This window comes from Barbus barbus (genome assembly GCF_936440315.1).
Source record: "Barbus barbus genome assembly, chromosome: 7".
NCBI lineage: Eukaryota > Metazoa > Chordata > Actinopteri > Cypriniformes > Cyprinidae > Barbus > Barbus barbus.
In genome coordinates this window covers 38232102-38250474 of record NC_136735.1, presented here as the reverse complement: position 1 = coordinate 38250474, position 18373 = coordinate 38232102, and the positions used below count along the sequence as shown (strand labels likewise).

Genomic DNA, 18373 nt, shown 5'->3' with positions numbered 1-18373 from the left:
TTAAAGGCTTTTTATCTTACCACGTGAGTGCCTTGGAAGTATTTTGTCTATATAAATACATTTATATTTAAGCAACCACGTCTCTTATTAACAGCTGTTTAGAATCAGAACTAGATGATCTAATCGGTCAAATAAGGTTTGCAAAATGGTCTGAATAGTTCATGATTCAGTTTGATTCATTCAGACAGTTCAAGTCAAGTCAAGTCAAGTCTGCTTTATTGTCAATTCTTCCACATGTACGGCACATACATACAGAGAAACCAGCAGCACATACAGGAGCCTAGATTTATGCTTTCAGTTTGAATGGAAATCTTATACAGTATTACAGTTTTTTTTTCTGTGCACAAGATGCTCATGAGTGAACACTAGCCAGTCTACATCAGCAGACCAGAGCCACAAACACCAGAACACCCTAGCAACTGCATAACACCACCCTAGCAACCATTCAGAACTACACAGCAATGGCCCGTGTTGTGGCTATGAGCTTGATACAGGCAAAAACAACTTTATTCACAAATCAACTCAAGATTTAGCTTCATATTTTAAAAACACAGAGGATTCAGAGGATGCTGCGTGATTGTGTGAGCCTAAATTACATCATTAAACCTCCTTTTCATGTTCTGCGTCGCGTGTTTGTGTGCATCAGCTTCAGGGCAAAAGCCACAGACCTCTCAGTAAGACTCACATCTGAGGACCATAAAAATAACCCTGTCCATGACTCAGAGCTGAAAAACTGCAACATTAAAGAATCCTTCATTTATTAGTGATAAAAACACACACACACAAACAGAATTTCAAAAACAAAAGAAAAACATATTTTAGTCTGTTTATGCATTAAAATTATTATATTCCAAATAATTCACATATTTATTTATATTATGCTTCAGGCTATAGATATAGAAATGTCTATGCATTAATGAATATAGATTCATGAAAAAAGGCTTCAGAGCACCAACAAAAAACACTTCAGTCATCAAGATGTTTTACAAGAGTGACACCTGCAGTAAAACACATTATATTGTTTCTAAACGACAGATTTGAGAGAGTCTGATTCTCATCGTGACTGAAACACAAAGTCTTTCATTTCTCTTTCTCTCAGTAAATCATAGGAACAGCAAACAATCCTCCGCATAAGCGAATGTTATGTGATTGGGTTCAGAGAGGTTCATTTCTGTGCTGTGTTTCAGCAGAACACTGACTCAGTGTGGCACAAAACAGAGATTGACCTTTAGCAGTTTATTAAGAGCGCAGATGAGCCATGAGCTGCAGGCGTCTGATTGGCTGACACACGGCTAGAGTCAGCTAATCACACATTAGTATTTATCCAGAGATCTCTTCAGTGGTCCTTATTCAACCCTGCAATGATGATCTGAGACGATCCATTAAAGAGACAGTTTATCCATAAATAGAGAGTTGGTAAACAAACACTTGATGTTTCAATTCTTTTTTTTCCGTTCTCTGGAATTCAATGTCTACCAGCAGCTGTTTGGAGCATTCTTCAAAATATCTTCTTTTGTGTTCAGCAGAAGGAGGTCATGCAGGTTCAGAACCACTTGAGAAAGAGTAATTGATGACAGAATTATCTAACCCTTTAACCTGGGTCTCTCAGCTCTGAGTTATTTTGGTTGGAGTCATGTTATTTTACATTTACATTTACATTTTATTTTATTTTAGGCCTGCTGTTAAATATGAAGTGAAGGGGCTCAAATCAATTTTGAAACTCTTCAGCACACATGATTGATATCAGCTGTAATATTTCCCTGCATCTTGAGCCGTTTCCACAGAAACAGTTGAGCTGTGAGAGCGGATAGGTGTTTGATCAGGAGCTATGAATTATGCCCATTGTTTCATCCAAAAGCTGGATAAATAATCTTTCCATTGATGTATGGTTTGTTAGGATAGGACAATATTTGGCTGAGATACAACTATTTGAAAATCTGGAATCTGAGGGAGCAAAAAAATCTAAATATTGAGAAAATGTTCAAATGAAGTTCTTAGCAATGCATATTACTAATCAAAAATGAAGTTTTGATATATTTACGGTAGGAAATATCATATCATGGAGTATCTTCAAGAAACATGATCTTTACTTAATATCCTAATGATTTTTGGCATAAAAGAAAAATTGATAATTTTGGCTATTGCTACAAATATACCTGTGCTACTTATCATGTTTCTGTCAAGTCAGGTCAAGTCAGGACAAGACTTGACCTGACTTGACTTGGCATGAACAGACTTGACTTGACTTGACTTGACTTGACCTGACTTGACTTGGCATGAACAGACTTGACTTGACTTGACTTGACCTGACTTGACTTGGCATGAACAGACTTGACTTGACTTGACTTGACCTGACTTGACTTGGCATGAACAGACTTGACTTGACTTGACTTGACTTGACCTGACTTGACTTGGCATGAACAGACTTGACTTGATTTGATTTGACTTGGCATGAACAGACTTGACTTGATTTGACTTGACTTGGCATGAACAGACTTGACTTGACTTCTCCTGACTTGACTTCTCAAGTCAAGTCAAGTCTGTTCATGCCAAGTCAAGTCAAATCAAGTCAAGTCTGTTCATGCCAAGTCAAGTCAGGTCAAGTCAAGTCAAGTCAAGTCTGTTCATGCCAAGTCAAGTCAAATCAAGTCAAGTCTGTTCATGCCAAGTCAAGTCAGGTCAAGTCAAGTCAAGTCTGTTCATGCCAAGTCAAGTCAAGTCATGTCAAGTCTGTTCATGCCAAGTCAAGTCAGGTCAAGTCAAGTCAAGTCTGTTCATGCCAAGTCAAGTCAAGTCATGTCAAGTCTGTTCATGTCAAGTCAGGTCAAGTCAAGTGAAGTCTGTGTTTATATTTTGGGATTACTTATGGATAAAACTGCACATGGGTTCTTAAACTCACATTCAGTGGACTCATTACAAATTGTTAACAGTTTTTTTGAATGTAGCTTTCATTTTCTTTTTACAATAATAACCTGGAGACAGACATGTAGGAATAGAAAATAATGAAAGAAACTAATGGAAGAATTGACATTCCTGTTGTCTTCTTCACTCTCAAGCTTCGGCACATTCCAGCTCATCATTACTCTCTGAGGACGAGAGACGCCTCTTAATGAAGTAAATGTGCTGCGCCGAGGGCCGCGCTTACTAGCAACACAGAGGACTGAGGCGCTTTAAGCACTTCATCAGTATGCATCTCAGCGAATCTGACGCCACTCGAGGACATGCTCATTACAGCCTCCATTATCACCAATCAACTCCAATCAAAGACCTCCACCAGCCAATTCAGATCCAGCATCAGCCAATCAGTGCTGTGTGGTCCGGACTCAAACGGGTCGTTTGGATCGATCTAGAGCGACGCCAGATAGAAGCCATGCCAGGGGAGTGTTTCTACACTGCAAAGAATGATTTTATTCCTTAGTATTTTTGTCTTGTTTTCTAGTATAAATATCTACCAATTCTTGAATTAAGATGCATTTACTTGACAATTTATGCATTCTTGCATTTATGCCCTCATCCTCAAAAACCATTAACAAATCTAGATAAAACTAAATATATGACCCAAACGACATTAAATTTGATTCTGAGGTGAATTACTGTCTCCTAAAATCTTCAAACATCACAATTCAATTTAAAACAAACTGTCATGTTAAGCTGCTGAACTGGAATCAGTCTCTCTCTCTGTGTGTCTAACCCTCTCCTCCTCCATCTCTTTTATAGAGATTCCTGTGTCTCTGAATGAAGGAAAGGCCTTGAGTTGAGCAGCTGATGTTCTCTGAGATCCAGCAGCAGAACAGAAGAATCACAAGACGTGTTTCTCTCTTCACTGCCACAGAAACACCAAACACACTCAAGGGGTTTTGTGAAGGATGAGCACTTCTTTCTGTGACAGCATGTGAGTGTCAATCTAAACTATTACATTTAAAAGAACTACATTTATTTGGTTATACGTCAATAAAACACTGACTTTATCTTGATTCAGGTAATATAAAGGTAAACATACTATATACTATGACACGATCGAGTGTCTTACCGATATTGACACGTGTAAATGTGATTTCTTAGATCTTCAGCATGCCTCTGATGGATCATTGCTAACAAGCACTGTTCAATACAGCCACATGCTCAAAACTCTTCACACAGTGAGCACAACAGCAGTCTGTGTGAGCTAAACTGTGGGAATTTTTCATTGCTTTGGCACAACATGCATTCATCGACTACTTCTTTCAAATTCCATGAATTATTTTCTCATTTCGACACAACTGTCAAAAGTCTGTGTACCTTCAGGCCAGTTTGCACACGTAAACATACTCTTTTCAAAATTCTTAAACTTTAGTTCAAAACAATAACATAATACAAAACTGAATAAAACAGCAATTTTCTGCATTTCTACAATAATATTTTATTAAAATATATTTAGAAAAAGAAAATTAAATGCTATCAAAACCATTGGACCAAACACAGGTGATTCCTTTTGTAGCTGAAGACCTACACATGTGTTACTTCGTTACATCATTTCATTACCATCTACAAAAAGGGGACAATTTAGGAATAATTTGCATTGTGATGTAAAAATGGACCAAGCCGGACATAGACAAGTGGCTGAAAGAGCAAGAGGGAGACGTATGCGTGCTGGAAGAAGAATAAGAGGAAGAGCAAGAGCTGTAGTCTCAGATGAGATCAGGGCAAGTATAATTGATCATGTAATAAATCATGGTCTTTCAATGAGAGAGTGCAGCCAAATCTTCAACGCTCAACAGTGGCATCTATTGTTAGAGTTTTCCGGCAAACCAACAGGTAAGTTGTATTCTGCAAACCTACTTGTGTGTAATTGCTTATGCATTTCTACTTACTGTAGGACCTAGCGTTTACCTCCCAATGGTGGGAGAGGTCAGATGTTCACCGATGTGCAGGAAACGGCAGTCGTTGACATGGTCATCAGAAACAATGCCATAAAACTCACAGAAATTCAAGACCGAGTGTTGGCAGACAACACTACATTTGCAAATATTCACAGTGTAAGTATAACGACTATTTCAAGAGTCCTGACAAAACATCAGGTCAGGATGAAGCAGCTGTGCCTTTTGAGAGGAACTCTGACCGAGTCAAGCAACTCAGGAACCAATATATCCAGGTAAGATGACTAAAAAATACAGAACTGTTTTTTTAACAAATACAAACACACACACAAAGACATGTTTTAGGTATAATGTATATTACTGTAATAGACTAATTCTTCTGTTGCCTTCTGGATTTAATTTAGAGTAATGTTGATAGAAGGCAGGCAAACCCCACACGTGGAACACACAACTATAATACATTATCCATTCACCACACTCACTTATTTTATCATTTCTAATTTGCACATACTTGACCTGTACATACATAGTTGTCTATATTATATATTATATATAGTTTTTTTTGCTGCTTTGTACATTGGTTATTGGCTATTTCTTGTTATTTTGTTTTTATTATCTGTGTCCTGTCCTGTTACTGTCCTTCTGTTGCACTGTGGAGCTTCTGTCACTACAACACATTCCTTGTATGTGTAAACATACCTGACCAATAAAGCTCATTCTGATTCTGATTCTGATATTCATCTTTGTGGATGAGGCTGGTTTCAACTTGGCCAAAACACAGCGTCGAGGAAGGAACGTGATTGGGAAAAGAGCCACAATGGATGTCCCAGGCCTGAGGGGTGTCCTTTTCCTCATGGAGGTGGAAGGTTTATGACCACCAACCTCATGATCAAATGTCACTCCTGGACACAATGAATGCAGCATGCCTGGACATATCAGCAGAAGATTGCCAGGGATGGATCAGGCATGCCAAAAGATTCTTTCCTAGGTGTATTGCCCTGGATGACATACGATGTGATGTGGATGAGAATCTGTGGCTAAATGCAGGTCATGGAGTTGATTAGGATTCCTAACGGTGTATATACAAATTCTTGCATTTTGGAATAACTTTGAAAAATAAAAAAATATATATATTGAAACATACAGCATCATGTCTAATTCATTCCTGTAACATATATTTTGCTGCAAACAGTAGTCCTAAGTAAGTGTCCTTCTTTTACAGAAGAAAACATTGTTTAATGTCACCTGTTGTTAGTGTTTTTTAGGTCTTTTATAGATGACCGAGTGTGTGTTAACTGACCACCCTTGCTAGTGTTATGAAAGAATGAGCTGGTCTGAGACATGTATGAAGTGTTTTGATAATTGTTGAGCATTTTGAATGTGAAACGAACTGCTGTGCCAAGCTGAAAGATGGTTAGGAGAAGTTTGTGAAGAGTTTTGAAAAAGGGACTTTAGTATTGAGAAATGTGTCCTAGCGATTGTAAAAACAAACCTGTAAATGTTGATGGTTTTTGGTATGTAAAGAAATAGGGGGGAAATGCTGCTTTTCTCCTTCATTCTTTGTGCCGTAATACAGTCAGTAAAATGAAAATGTTATTTTTATCCTATGATGAAATACTTATGTAACAAATCATTCAAATTTCAAAGATAAAAGTTCATTGTTTATGTAACACTCCCTGTTTTTAGAGTTTTTTAGATCAGTGTGTTATGAATGAAATGTATGTTTTCTGAATGAGAATTGTCGCTAGTGTTATAGGAAGTGTTTTGTTGGTCTGAGTGAGTTTTGGAGATGAGATCAACTGTTTGGTCAAGATTCATGTTGGTAATGCAGACTGTATGAAAAGTTTTGAAAATGTGGTTTCAGTATTGAACAATGCTTGCTAGCAATTGAAAAAACTGTAATTAGCCACCAGAGGACACCACTGAGCTGCTCATGAATAATGCAAATCAGCTGCTCAGTGGTGATTGGTCACATAATTCACACATGATGGTGACATCACTGATTATCACTAGATCAAACCATCAGCTTGTGGTTGAGAGTCTGTAGGGTAGGGTTTCTGTTACTGTTTCTGTGGGGTGTGTGTGTGTGTGTGGATGTTTCTGTGAATGTTGTGTGTGTGTGTGTGTGTGTGTCTGTGTGTGTGTGTGTGTGTGTGTGTGTGTGTCTGTGTGTGTGTGTGTGTGTGTGTGTGTGTGTGTGTATGCGCGCATGTTTATGTGGTTTATGAGGACACAAATGTGTATAATGACATGGGTATGACAGAGGTATTACAATATGAAGGTGGTTTATGAGCACACTGCCTATGTCCCCGTAATTCAAAAGGCTTAAAAAACATACTAAATGGTGTTTTTTTGAAAATCTAAAAATGCACAAAGTCTCCTGTGAGGGCTAAGTTTAGGTGTAGGGTTGGTGTAGGGCAATAGCACACACAGTTTGTTCAGAATAAAAACCATTACGCCTATGGAGAGTCCCCATAAACCACAAAAACCAACATGTGTGTGTGTGTGTGTGTGTGTGTGTGTGTGTTGATGTTTCTGTGAATGTTGTGTGTGTGTGTGTGTGTGTTTCCACTCCCTCATCATATTGCTCTTGTCAAACCAGTTTCTCTGGATCTGATGCAAATCAGTGTGTGTTTTTCAGTCTACAACTGAATAAAATGGTGAGAAATGAGTTTCCAAGAAGTCACAAACAACACCTGACACTGCTTCCACTCAATACAGGCATCACTTGATCGATTTGGACTTGTTTTCCCCCTCATAAGCAGAACATAGACGCACATTACTGTGGTCTCTGTGTGGTTCTCAAACGAGAAACTGTGAGACACACGAGAGAAGCAGGGCAAGACGAGACTCGACGCAGGGCGGGACATTACTCTTCGTTTCCTGGTGTCTCATTGGCTTCGGTGTCTTCAACACCTTCAGTTCCCTTCATACCTGAGACACTGCTGGACGCTCACAGAGATGGCAGGAACGCTGGGAATATTTGGGATATGTCTGCTCTTTGCTGGTAAGTAAGCTTCAATCTGTTTGGATGTGAATGTGTGTGTTAATCATCAGTGTGTAGATGAGCCACACCTCAGATTCAATCGACCAGATCCAGAAGAACGACACAATACCGGCTGCAAGTCACTTCAGCACAGAGTTCACTGGGTCACTTCATACGCTTCTGACAAGAGTAGAAAATACAAGTTCATAATTAATGAAACAGTTACTTTTATAATAAAGTGACAGGTAGTAGATTTGCACCTGAATCTCAGTTGTGGGATGGTAATCATGTTGTTTTGGCTGTAGGCCGTGTCACAGATCTTCCTGCAGCGGCGGCTCTGAGCCAACGCCCCGAACACACATTTCCTCAACATTATCTCAACGCTTTCTGCTTCACGGAGTTTAAATCAAATGAGAGCAAATTAACTCTTTTCTCTTGAGTAAAAACCTCAGAAATCTCACTCCAAGAACTCCAATATATAAACTTTTACGTCTATATATTTACTTCTATATAAAAATATAGAAGTAAAAAAAAAAAAAAAAGACATTTTCGTCATAATTGTTTATAAATCTTTGAATATTTTTCTGTTGGTAACTGTACTGGTTAAAGTTGGAAAAACATTAAGAATTTTAAAAGAAGACTTCTGAAAGTCTCTTCTGCTCACCAAGGTTGCATTTATTTGATCAAAAATACAGTAAAAATTGTGAAATATTATTACAATGTAAAACAGCTGTTTTCTGTGTGAATATGTGTTAAACTGTAATGTATTTCTGTGATCTGCAGCTGTATTTTCAGCATCATTACTCCAGTCTTCAGTGTCACATGATCTTCAGAAATCATAATAATATACTGATTTACTGATCAACAAACATTTCTGATTACTTTCTTTCAATTCATCAAAGAATCCTATTATCCTAAAAATAATCTATCACATCTATTTTAAATTATATAATAATATATTTAACAATATTACTGTTTTTCCTGTGTTTTTGATCAAATAAATGCAGCCTTGGTGAGCAGAAGAAACGTCTTTTAAAAACATGTAAAAAATGTCAGACATTGCAGTGTTAAACCGAAGCTGTAGTTCATAAAGTGCTTTAAATTCACATTTTTGTGTTTCACAGAATTTCACATGGCATCAGGCGTAACCGTAAACATCCCAGATAAAGTATATAAGATTGCGAGGGGTGATAATGTGGTGATACCCTGCATTTTCACACCGAGTGCAACTATCACAACAATATCATGGACGGCAGAGGCAGACGTGAATGATGAACCAGAGGTAATAAAACGGACACATTCATCACAGTTCAACTAAACTAAGAATCGTTCAGTACAGAAGAGTCCCTAACATCACTTGTGCTCGTGCTCATATCCCTGCTGAAAAAACCATCACAGAAATTCAAATGGCTTCCACTACAAATACCAACAAACATTACAAACCATCAACTTTTAACCAATAAAACCACAAAAAAATGGGTTCCTGTAGTGTGCTTTGGGACATATTCCACTTTAACAAGCCACCAATAGAAGGTGACCAACAGGGTCATTACAGTTTCCATTAAAACCAATACTATTCTCATTATAACCAGTAAAAGCATTACAAATTCTGTGATGGTTTCTATTTTTATTAATGTTTTTCAGCAGGGATGGAGCTGTATTAATGTTTTGTGATTGATTGTACTGTTTTTATACAGATTAACGTTGTCAGTTACTTCACTGCTGGGAATAAAATTACGGTATACAAGAAATATAAAGGCAGGGCAAACATAGTGGTGGATTTGGCAAAAGGAACGGCCAGCCTGCAGCTCCAGAGCGCCACCAGCGCCGACACACGGGCCTACGAGTGCAAAGTTCAGGATCCGGAGGATGAGGAGGGCAGTCTGTCTGACACGGCCAGTCTGGTAGTCCTGGGTAAGACCGAACCCTTCTGAGAGATGCTTATGAACATTCAGAGAACGACTGAACTGTACATCTGCGTGTAGGATCAGTGGTCAGATCTCTTCAGTAATCAACACTCAAGTCCAGTGCAGATGAAAACATGTGACCTGTGCTGGCTAAATGAGTCACAATGAGCAAAAGTTCAAAAATGTGTTATTTTTATTTTCACATTCTCCATTAAAAGACCTTCAAAATGATGTATGAATCAGAAGAAAAATGACTGAGCTACTGTAGTACTAAAGTTGAAAAGTCAATTTTGAGAAAAAGTTTTTTTTTTTACTATTTATTTTTAAAGTGCATTTAAAAACAACCGAAGTTGACCAAAATTCTGTACAGAACAGAATAAAAAAACTATCAAATTTAAAACGCAAAGTTTTCTGAAGGTTCCAAAGAAAAATCACTTTTCCTCCAGTTCTTTTCTTAATAATAATTACTGTATTAATAATCACAGTATAACTATTTTTATTTTATCTCTGTTATTATAAATAAGAACAGATGTAAAAAAAAGTATACAAATATAAGAAAGAAACTAAATAATGCATTACCTATTACCATTTTACATCTAAATAAAAGCATTCAAATAATCAAATGTAAAAATCCATTTAGTGTGTTCATTACAAATAAATTGATTTATTAAAACTACAAAAGCAGTTCAATCAAGAGCAGCGAGTGATTCCCTCTTTTCTCTCTTGTTAGACTAACATTAATGTGACAGACGGCCTATATATTAAGACCTACTGTAAATCTAATATTATGTTACACATCTGGGCCTGTATTCCTAAAGATTCTAAGAATCCTCTCAGAGCTCCTATTTTAGCTTAAAAATGTCTAACTAGGAGTCTTAGCTTAAGAGTGATTCAGGACCAGTCTGAGAGCAACTCTGAGCGAAGAAAAGACAAAAACGTTTATCTTAGTGAGGAGGCGGGGCTGACCCCGTTGCTAGGAACGACACAGTCTTTTGAAGACTGTGATTGGTTGGTTGTCAAGAAGGAAATAAAAGAGCACTTTTAAGAGTAGTGTCTATTATAAGCCTTCACTTTGAAATCACAGGCGTAATTTTTCCTCTCGCTCGTTCTCTCTTTCTCTCACACACACACACACACACATACACACACAGACACAAACACACACACATTATATATGTATATATATTCTTTCTTTTTTATTTACCATGCTGTCATACTTACCGTGTTTTATAGGAAATGAACAGAGACATAGCCTATTAAGTGCTGTAACAGACCCAAATCATCACTGCTGCATAGCTGCATTTTTCCAGTTGCCAAATATGTTAATGTAGTGATTATGTCCATTTCTGGCGCTATGGCATTTCAGCGCGGTGTCTGAGATGTTAGCATGTCTTTAATAAGATCATCACAAACATGATCCCTGCACGATCTAATGTGTAGAGTCTTATTAACTCACTGTCATGCATTGTGTGCAACACATTTCTTCTCCCTCTTCATGTTTCGTCCATTTTCTCCGCTGCTAAAGAAACTCTTAAACCTCTTAAAAGTCCTCGTCCGTACTCCTAACAAGTTTGGACCTTAAGACCTCTTTTAAGGGTTAAGATGCTTTCTGAATTACTTGTTTCTTTACTAGGATGTTTTCTTTAATTTTAAGAGGAAACACCCACATTTCTAAGAATTTTCTTAGAATTTTGTTACTAGGAGCAACTCTTAGCACTAAAAGTTTTCATGAATACAGGCCCAGGGTGTTTCCTCTTAAAATTAAATAAAAGATCCTAGTAAAGAAAAAAGTAATTCAGAAAGCATCTTAACCCTTAAAAGAGGTCTTAAGGTCCAAAATTGTTAGGAGCTCTTTTATTTCCTTCTTGGACAACAAACCAATCACAGTCTTCAAAAGAATGTGTCATAGCTAGCAACGGGGTCTTTGTCTTTTCCTCGCTCAGAGCTGCTCTCAGATTGGTCCTGAATCACTTTTAAGCTAAGACTCCTAGTTAGACATTTTTAAGCTAAATTAGAAGCTCTCTAAAAGGATTCTTAGAATCCCAGATGTTTTTCACCCAAACTTTCACTTAAAGGGTTAATTCACCCAAAAATAAAAATTAGCCCATGATTTACACACCCTCAAGGCATCCTAGGTGTATATAATACAATCAGAGTTATATTTAAAGTTGTCCTGGCTCTTCCAAGCTTTATAATGGCAGTGAATGGATGTTTTTTTTTCAACAATCCAAGTCCAATCCAATCCAAGTCCAATAAATCGCATCCATCCATAATAAAATGTGCCTCACATGGCTCCAGGGGGTGAATAAAGGCCTCCTGTAGTGAATCGATGCTATTTTGTATAAAAAATATCCATATTTAAAATGTTATAAACACTTTTCTCTCACTTCTGCTAACTGTCATATGTGGAAGTCGTTCCGGTGGATGACATAAGACATAGGCGAAGTGCAGAGGAGAGAGCAAAAAACAAAACTGATCACGAATGAGCACAAAATGAGGATTTGTAAAGAAAAATGTCGGAGGAATTTGATGTAAGCCAAGAGGAGAATGGTTTTCCTTTATTAAAGTAAGGAAACTTTGCTTCCTTTGCTCCTATAAACAAACGTTTGACCTCACGAGACTACCATATTCTCACCGGAGCTTACGCTATGCTGACATCCTCCGTCATCCGCCGGAACGACTTCCACATACGACAGTTAGTGGAAGTTACACAAAATTATTTATAACATTTTAAATATGGATATTTTTCTTACAAAAACACACATTGATTGGCTACAGGAGGCCTTTATTTACCCCCCGAGTGTCACGGAACGGTGTCTAAGATAAACTCACGCATGAAGAAGATGAAAGCAAATAGTATTTTAATAATCCACAAGAAGGTAGTTCACATAAGGGAGGCAGGAGACAAAACCGGACAAAGACAAACTGAACAGACTAGAACTAAAACAGGGAGGTAAATGAGGATAATTAATGGAACACAGGTGAACAGAATGACACAATCAGACACGAGGAAAAACTAGGTCACGGGCACATGGAGAAAACACAATAAAAAGTCTTGGGATGTGACACCGAGTCGTGTGAGGATTCATTATGGATGGATGTGCTTTATTTGACTTCTTTTGGACTATTGAAAAAAACACACACCTACTGCCATTCTAACGCTTGGATGAGCCAGGATAATTTTTAATATAAGTCTGATTGGATTCGTCTGAAAGAAGAAAGTCATATACGCTTAGGATGCCTTGAGGGTGAGTAAATCATGGGGTAATTTTTGAGTGAACTAACCCTTTAAGACAACAGATTATGTTTGCGTGAACTTAAATACTGTAATTCTGTGTATATTTATCAGGGTCGTGCACTGTTGGAAACGCCTTTATGTGGGACAAAAGGTACTCCTCTCAGAAAACGTACAAATAAAGATCATTTTAGATGTTTCTTTACTATTTGGAGCATTGGTATTGCTAGACGAGGGCTTAATGAACAAATTTTTGTGAAAACCTCAAATTCGACTAACATTGACTTTTTTTACTTTTTTTTGCGTGTGCATTCACACTCATTTTGCCATCCCGGGTCATAAATGTGCATGCTACGATGATGAGTGTGTTCTTGTTTTGTGCCAGTGGCTCCATCGAAACCCATCTGCAATGTTGTCGGGAAGACAGAATACTTTGAGAACATCGAGCTGACCTGCCGCTCCGAGGAGGGAACGCCGACACCGACCTACAAATGGCAAAGCTACGGTGTTAATAACCTCCCTCGACCGCTGCCGCTCAAGGCCACTGATCGTACGTGTGTGAGACGCTGCTCAACTACATGCTGAGACCTTCTTCTCCTGCATCACTGATCAGTGTGTCTGTCTCTCCTCAGAAAATGGGCGTTTGTCGCTTCTCAATATTTCCATGGACACTTCTGGCTTCTACATCTGCACGTCCACCAATGAAATCAAATCTGCGATGTGTAATGTGACCCTGGCCGTCATGCCACGTAAGAAACAGTGCAGCTTTTCTCAAAGAACTAATCTGTCGTAACCTCATGACCAGTGTTGGGCTCATTACTCAAAAAATTTAATTTATTACTCGTTACTAGTTACTCCTTTCAAAAGTAATATTATTAAAAGTAAAATCAATTATATAAAAGTGTGTATTAATCTTATTAACTGTCATGTGTAGCTTGCAGCTAATTGTAGCAATAATTTCTCTGTTACCCCTATATGATTATATCTCATGATGTATTTTATCAAAAGAAATAGCATAAGTTTGTTACAAAATGTTTAATTTTCTTTTTAATTATTGTAATATAATTTATATTGGGATCAGAGGGATGTGCATGGACAAGCCATGTAACGCCAGAGTAAAGTAATGCCACAACTTACACATTGCTGTTCAAATCATCAAATCAATGGAATGCCAATATTTCCATCCGCTGAATGTAAGCTTTTCCATATTCCAATCTTGCCTGCTGCACCGGTGATTTCATGTGTTCATAAATCGTGAATATATATCTTAGAAAATATTAGATTGTTGGACTTTAAATCAGTAGAAGTTGAGGCATCAAAGCAACTAAGTAACGAGCTCTTTTATGGATGGCAACTCTGATATTATTACAGAAATCGGTAACACTTTATTTTAAGGTGTCCTTGTTACACAAGTTACATTTATTTACTATTGTAATAACAATTAATTATGCATAATTACATGCAAGTAACCCTAAGTCTAACTCTAACCATAAAGTAAGTACATAGTTAATTAATATTACAAAGTATTTAAATATATAATTACACTGTAACAAGGATGCCTTACAATACAGTGTGTAACCCTGAAATCTTATTAGTAATTAGTTACACTACTAGTTACTGCACCAAAGTAATATTATTACTGTAACTAGTTACTGCCCAACACTGGTCATGACTAACCCAACCGTCTCTTCTCCTGTAGCGTCCATGAACATGGCCTCCACGGCAGGGATCATCGGGGGCGTTGTGGCCGTGGCTGTTTTTATTGGAATCATCATCTGCTGCTGCTGCTACTGCCGTCGCAGGAAGAAACAGGCTGAGGATTACGCAATGGGGTGCGCAAAAAACCCATCTCGCACATCCATCGCTGAGGGCGTTCTCTAAGCTTTATTCCTCTGTGTTCGCAGGACTCCTGAAGGAGGAGAGTTCACAGACAAGGACCCTGAAGGGAGAGAGGACAACAGTGAAGAACACGTGAAGTATGAGGAAGAGCGTCGCGTGAAAAGCGCAGACAGACTCGATCTGCCTGACGACCGCAGTGAGAGGAGCTACGATCGTCGCAGCGACTACGACGACCGGAGAGATCACTACACCGACAGACGAGACGATCGCAGCGACCGGCGAGAGAGGAACGACAGAGACGACCGGCGCGACCGCTACGACGACGGCAGAGATCGTTCCGATGATCGCAGAGACCGCTACGATGACCGTCGTGACCGCTACGACGATCGCAGAGACCGTCATGATGACCGCTACGACAGCGACCGTTACTCCGACCGCTACGACAGTCGCGACAGACCGCCTAGCGTTCCACCGAATAAACCCAAAGATCCGAGGAACTGAGTTCAGCAGACGCAGAATCGCTCCTCAGAAATACGCAGAAACTAGAGAAAATGGACAACTAAACCACTTTAAGAATCGTTTTTGTGCCTCATATCCTGAATATGAGATTTGGCAGAATAAGGGCGTGTTCACACTTGGCATCGTTTTTGACACAAAAAAGTTGACGAGCGCTTTTTTAGTAAAATAAAAAGCTGGCAGCATTTTGGTTACAAATAGCATCCGAGGGCGTCTTTTGTTGCTATAACAACAGCTGCAACAGTAGCCTAGCACTGTGTGCTGCAAAAATGTTGAGGAAAAAGATGGCCCTTGCGTTGGCTTTTGAAGTTAATGGGGAGGAGAATGTCGGTTCACAACGACGTTTGTGGGTTTGCGACATTATACAGGAAAGGAAACAAAAATGCTTACAAACATTTAGTCCAGGAGCTCCGGTTGGATGATGCATGGTTTGTGGCATATTTTATACTATATAGAGTTTTGTGCTCTTATCATACAACTCCTCGTGCTCCAAAACTAGTACGATCTATCTACCGGCTATCTTCTCCATTTTTTCTTGTTGTTTTCATTTGTTCTTGCTTGTCATTGGTCAGTTGACATAGGGCGTTTTTTTTCCTTTAATTCTTTTTGAACTGCAGAAAAAGAGAGGAGCATCTCGCTGCAGAACACAAGATCCAGGGGGCGTGGTTGGATCCAACTCCTCCCACTTCACATTTACCTAAACCCGCCCATCTCCACCCCTAAACCTACCAATAGATGTGGATCCAACCACGCCCCCTGGATCTTGTGGACTGCAGCGAGCCCTACTTGGAAAAAGCGGCGGTGGCATCTTGAAAAGCGCTCAGGACGTTTTTGAAAACACGGTTAACTCCATAGGATTATTACGTAAAACAGATGCTGGCAGCTTCAAAAAAGACGCCAAGTGTGAACATAGTCAAAAAGAGCTTTAATAAATCTCCCACTGACACACTTCAGTGTTGTGGCCATTTAGTCTCTTATGTGTTTATATTTTTTTATGTGAAATACTCTTATAGCGGTGTGTAAGCAGGATGATGGGGTTGGTTTGCTTTGATTTGACTTCTGTTCATGTGTATTGTGAAAAGCCGTTGCTGTATTCACATCTATGTTTGAAAGCACCTCATCTCATATGCTCTTCTGTTTCTTTATTTTTCAGATCTTTGTTGACTCTTTGTTGTTTCATGTGGGATTTTCCTAAAATCATGTCTTCTTAACTGCATTTATAGCAATAAGTAGTGTGAATCTATTAGATTTCAATTTTCAGTTTCAGTTTTTTTGTATTGTTTCAGAATAAAACATTCAAGCAAAAGTCTTCTGTTGGTGGACAAACGGGTTTCACTGAAGTTCCTGATTCAGTTGTTTAACATTCAGGCTTCTGTTAAACTGTGACGGAGTGAAGCTGAACTGCGGTGGTTAGTTTATTTCTAACTATAACCCATTTACCGCTCAGTGCTGGTCATCTATTGTCCAACAACTTCTCTCTTCATTATGATTGATTAAGAAAAGCGGTTCTGTTGCTCTTGATGATGTCAATCTGTGAGTTTTGCACACCAGGGCATTTTCAGATAAGATGTAATTAAATAGAATTATTCTTAAACATTAAAGCTGAATCATGTCAAGGAAAACATATTTACATGTATTTGACAGAAATGTATTGTTCAACCTAGAGAAGATCATGCTTGGCTGTTCATGCTTTTTATAATTCATTTGTTATGGTTTTTATTGATTTCTACATACATTCTGGTGTTGTTTCTCATGTCATTTATTTAGTAGGATGTTACATGACAATCATTAAATAAATTTTTTACTTCAGTTATTATTTCTCAGTGTGAGAGTATTTTTAGAAAGTGTATTGACAAAAACCTTAACGTGTTGACTATATGACAGATGCTGAACATTTGCATGTAGTCACACATGTGTAAGTTATAGCAATGGGAACCTGCTGTTTAGGGAAACAGGTGTTTTTTTTTTACATCTCAAAATATAAAAAATACAATTTAAATGTACATTTACTATTGTTTTGCGTACAGATTGCATTTCTCATTATTAGTGACTGTATTACTTTTTTGGCAGACACTTTCATCCAAACTGACTTACAGTACATTTACAACTTTAATTGTTCAGGTTCATTCATTCCCTGGGAATCGAACCCACAACCCTGGTGTCGCAAGCACTATGACCTACTGTTTAAACTGGAGGAAACCCTTTATTAAATGTACGTGTTAATCACTAGACAAAAATATAATTTTAGAATTTAAGAACAGAATTCACAATCAGTGGATCTCTTAACGAATCAGCAATCAATGAATGAATGAGAATGTTTAGAAGCGGTTCAGTTACAAACACATGCTGTTACAGTTTGTGTTACAGACTGCATGACAATCCCTTATGAAAATTATAGTTTTATTGTAGTAAAAGTGTAGTAACCATGTTTTTTTTTGGCGTATTGATTACCATTTGTATAACCACAGTTTTACTACAAATACCCTGGTTAAACTATGGTTAGTGTAGCAAAACCATGGTTAATGTGTGGTTACCATGGTTTAACTATAGTAACCATGTTTTTTTGGCTTTATTTATGGTAAAACCATGGTTAATTTTCGCTACTACACCTGATAGAAACACTAGAGGGCGAAATCATTATTGATACAAGTCCAATATCAAACTTCAAACTTCCTTGAATTGATACTTAGACAAACATGATGACCGTTAACATTTTAAACAGTTTGCTGTTTGCAAAATCTGTACGGGAAAACTGAAACATTAAATAAGGTTTGAGTTCCTCTTCAGGAACTCGAGCTGCGTCCAGAGACGCTTTGGGGAACGCCTTCAGCGTGACCGGCTCTGAATGCAAATGAAATCTGTCCAATGGATGGACATTCATGTAGCTCCGCAAAACCGCTGATTTGTCTCTCCGTGCCACCAAGGAGACCATCGGCGATCTGTGGCAGCCCTGGTGGCGGCGGAGAGGCATCTTTGGTTGACCCTGTCGGATTTAAAGACCGCGACAGGGTCTTCCTTCTGCACACCCCACTTT

General features: G+C 38.3%; 1 protein-coding gene across 1 annotated transcript; it reads left to right on the top strand.

Moving 5' to 3' along the window:
* Positions 1-7565: 7565 nt before the first annotated feature.
* gpa33a (glycoprotein A33 (transmembrane), paralog a) lies at positions 7566-17153 on the top strand. The gene is made up of 7 exons (XM_079421007.1): positions 7566-7863; positions 8967-9124; positions 9540-9756; positions 13370-13534; positions 13617-13733; positions 14684-14816; positions 14889-17153. Exons 1-7 carry the CDS (start codon positions 7818-7820, stop codon positions 15322-15324), a joined length of 1272 nt encoding a protein of 423 aa, XP_079277133.1. The 5' UTR covers positions 7566-7817; the 3' UTR covers positions 15325-17153.
* The last annotated feature ends 1220 nt before the right edge of the window (positions 17154-18373 follow it).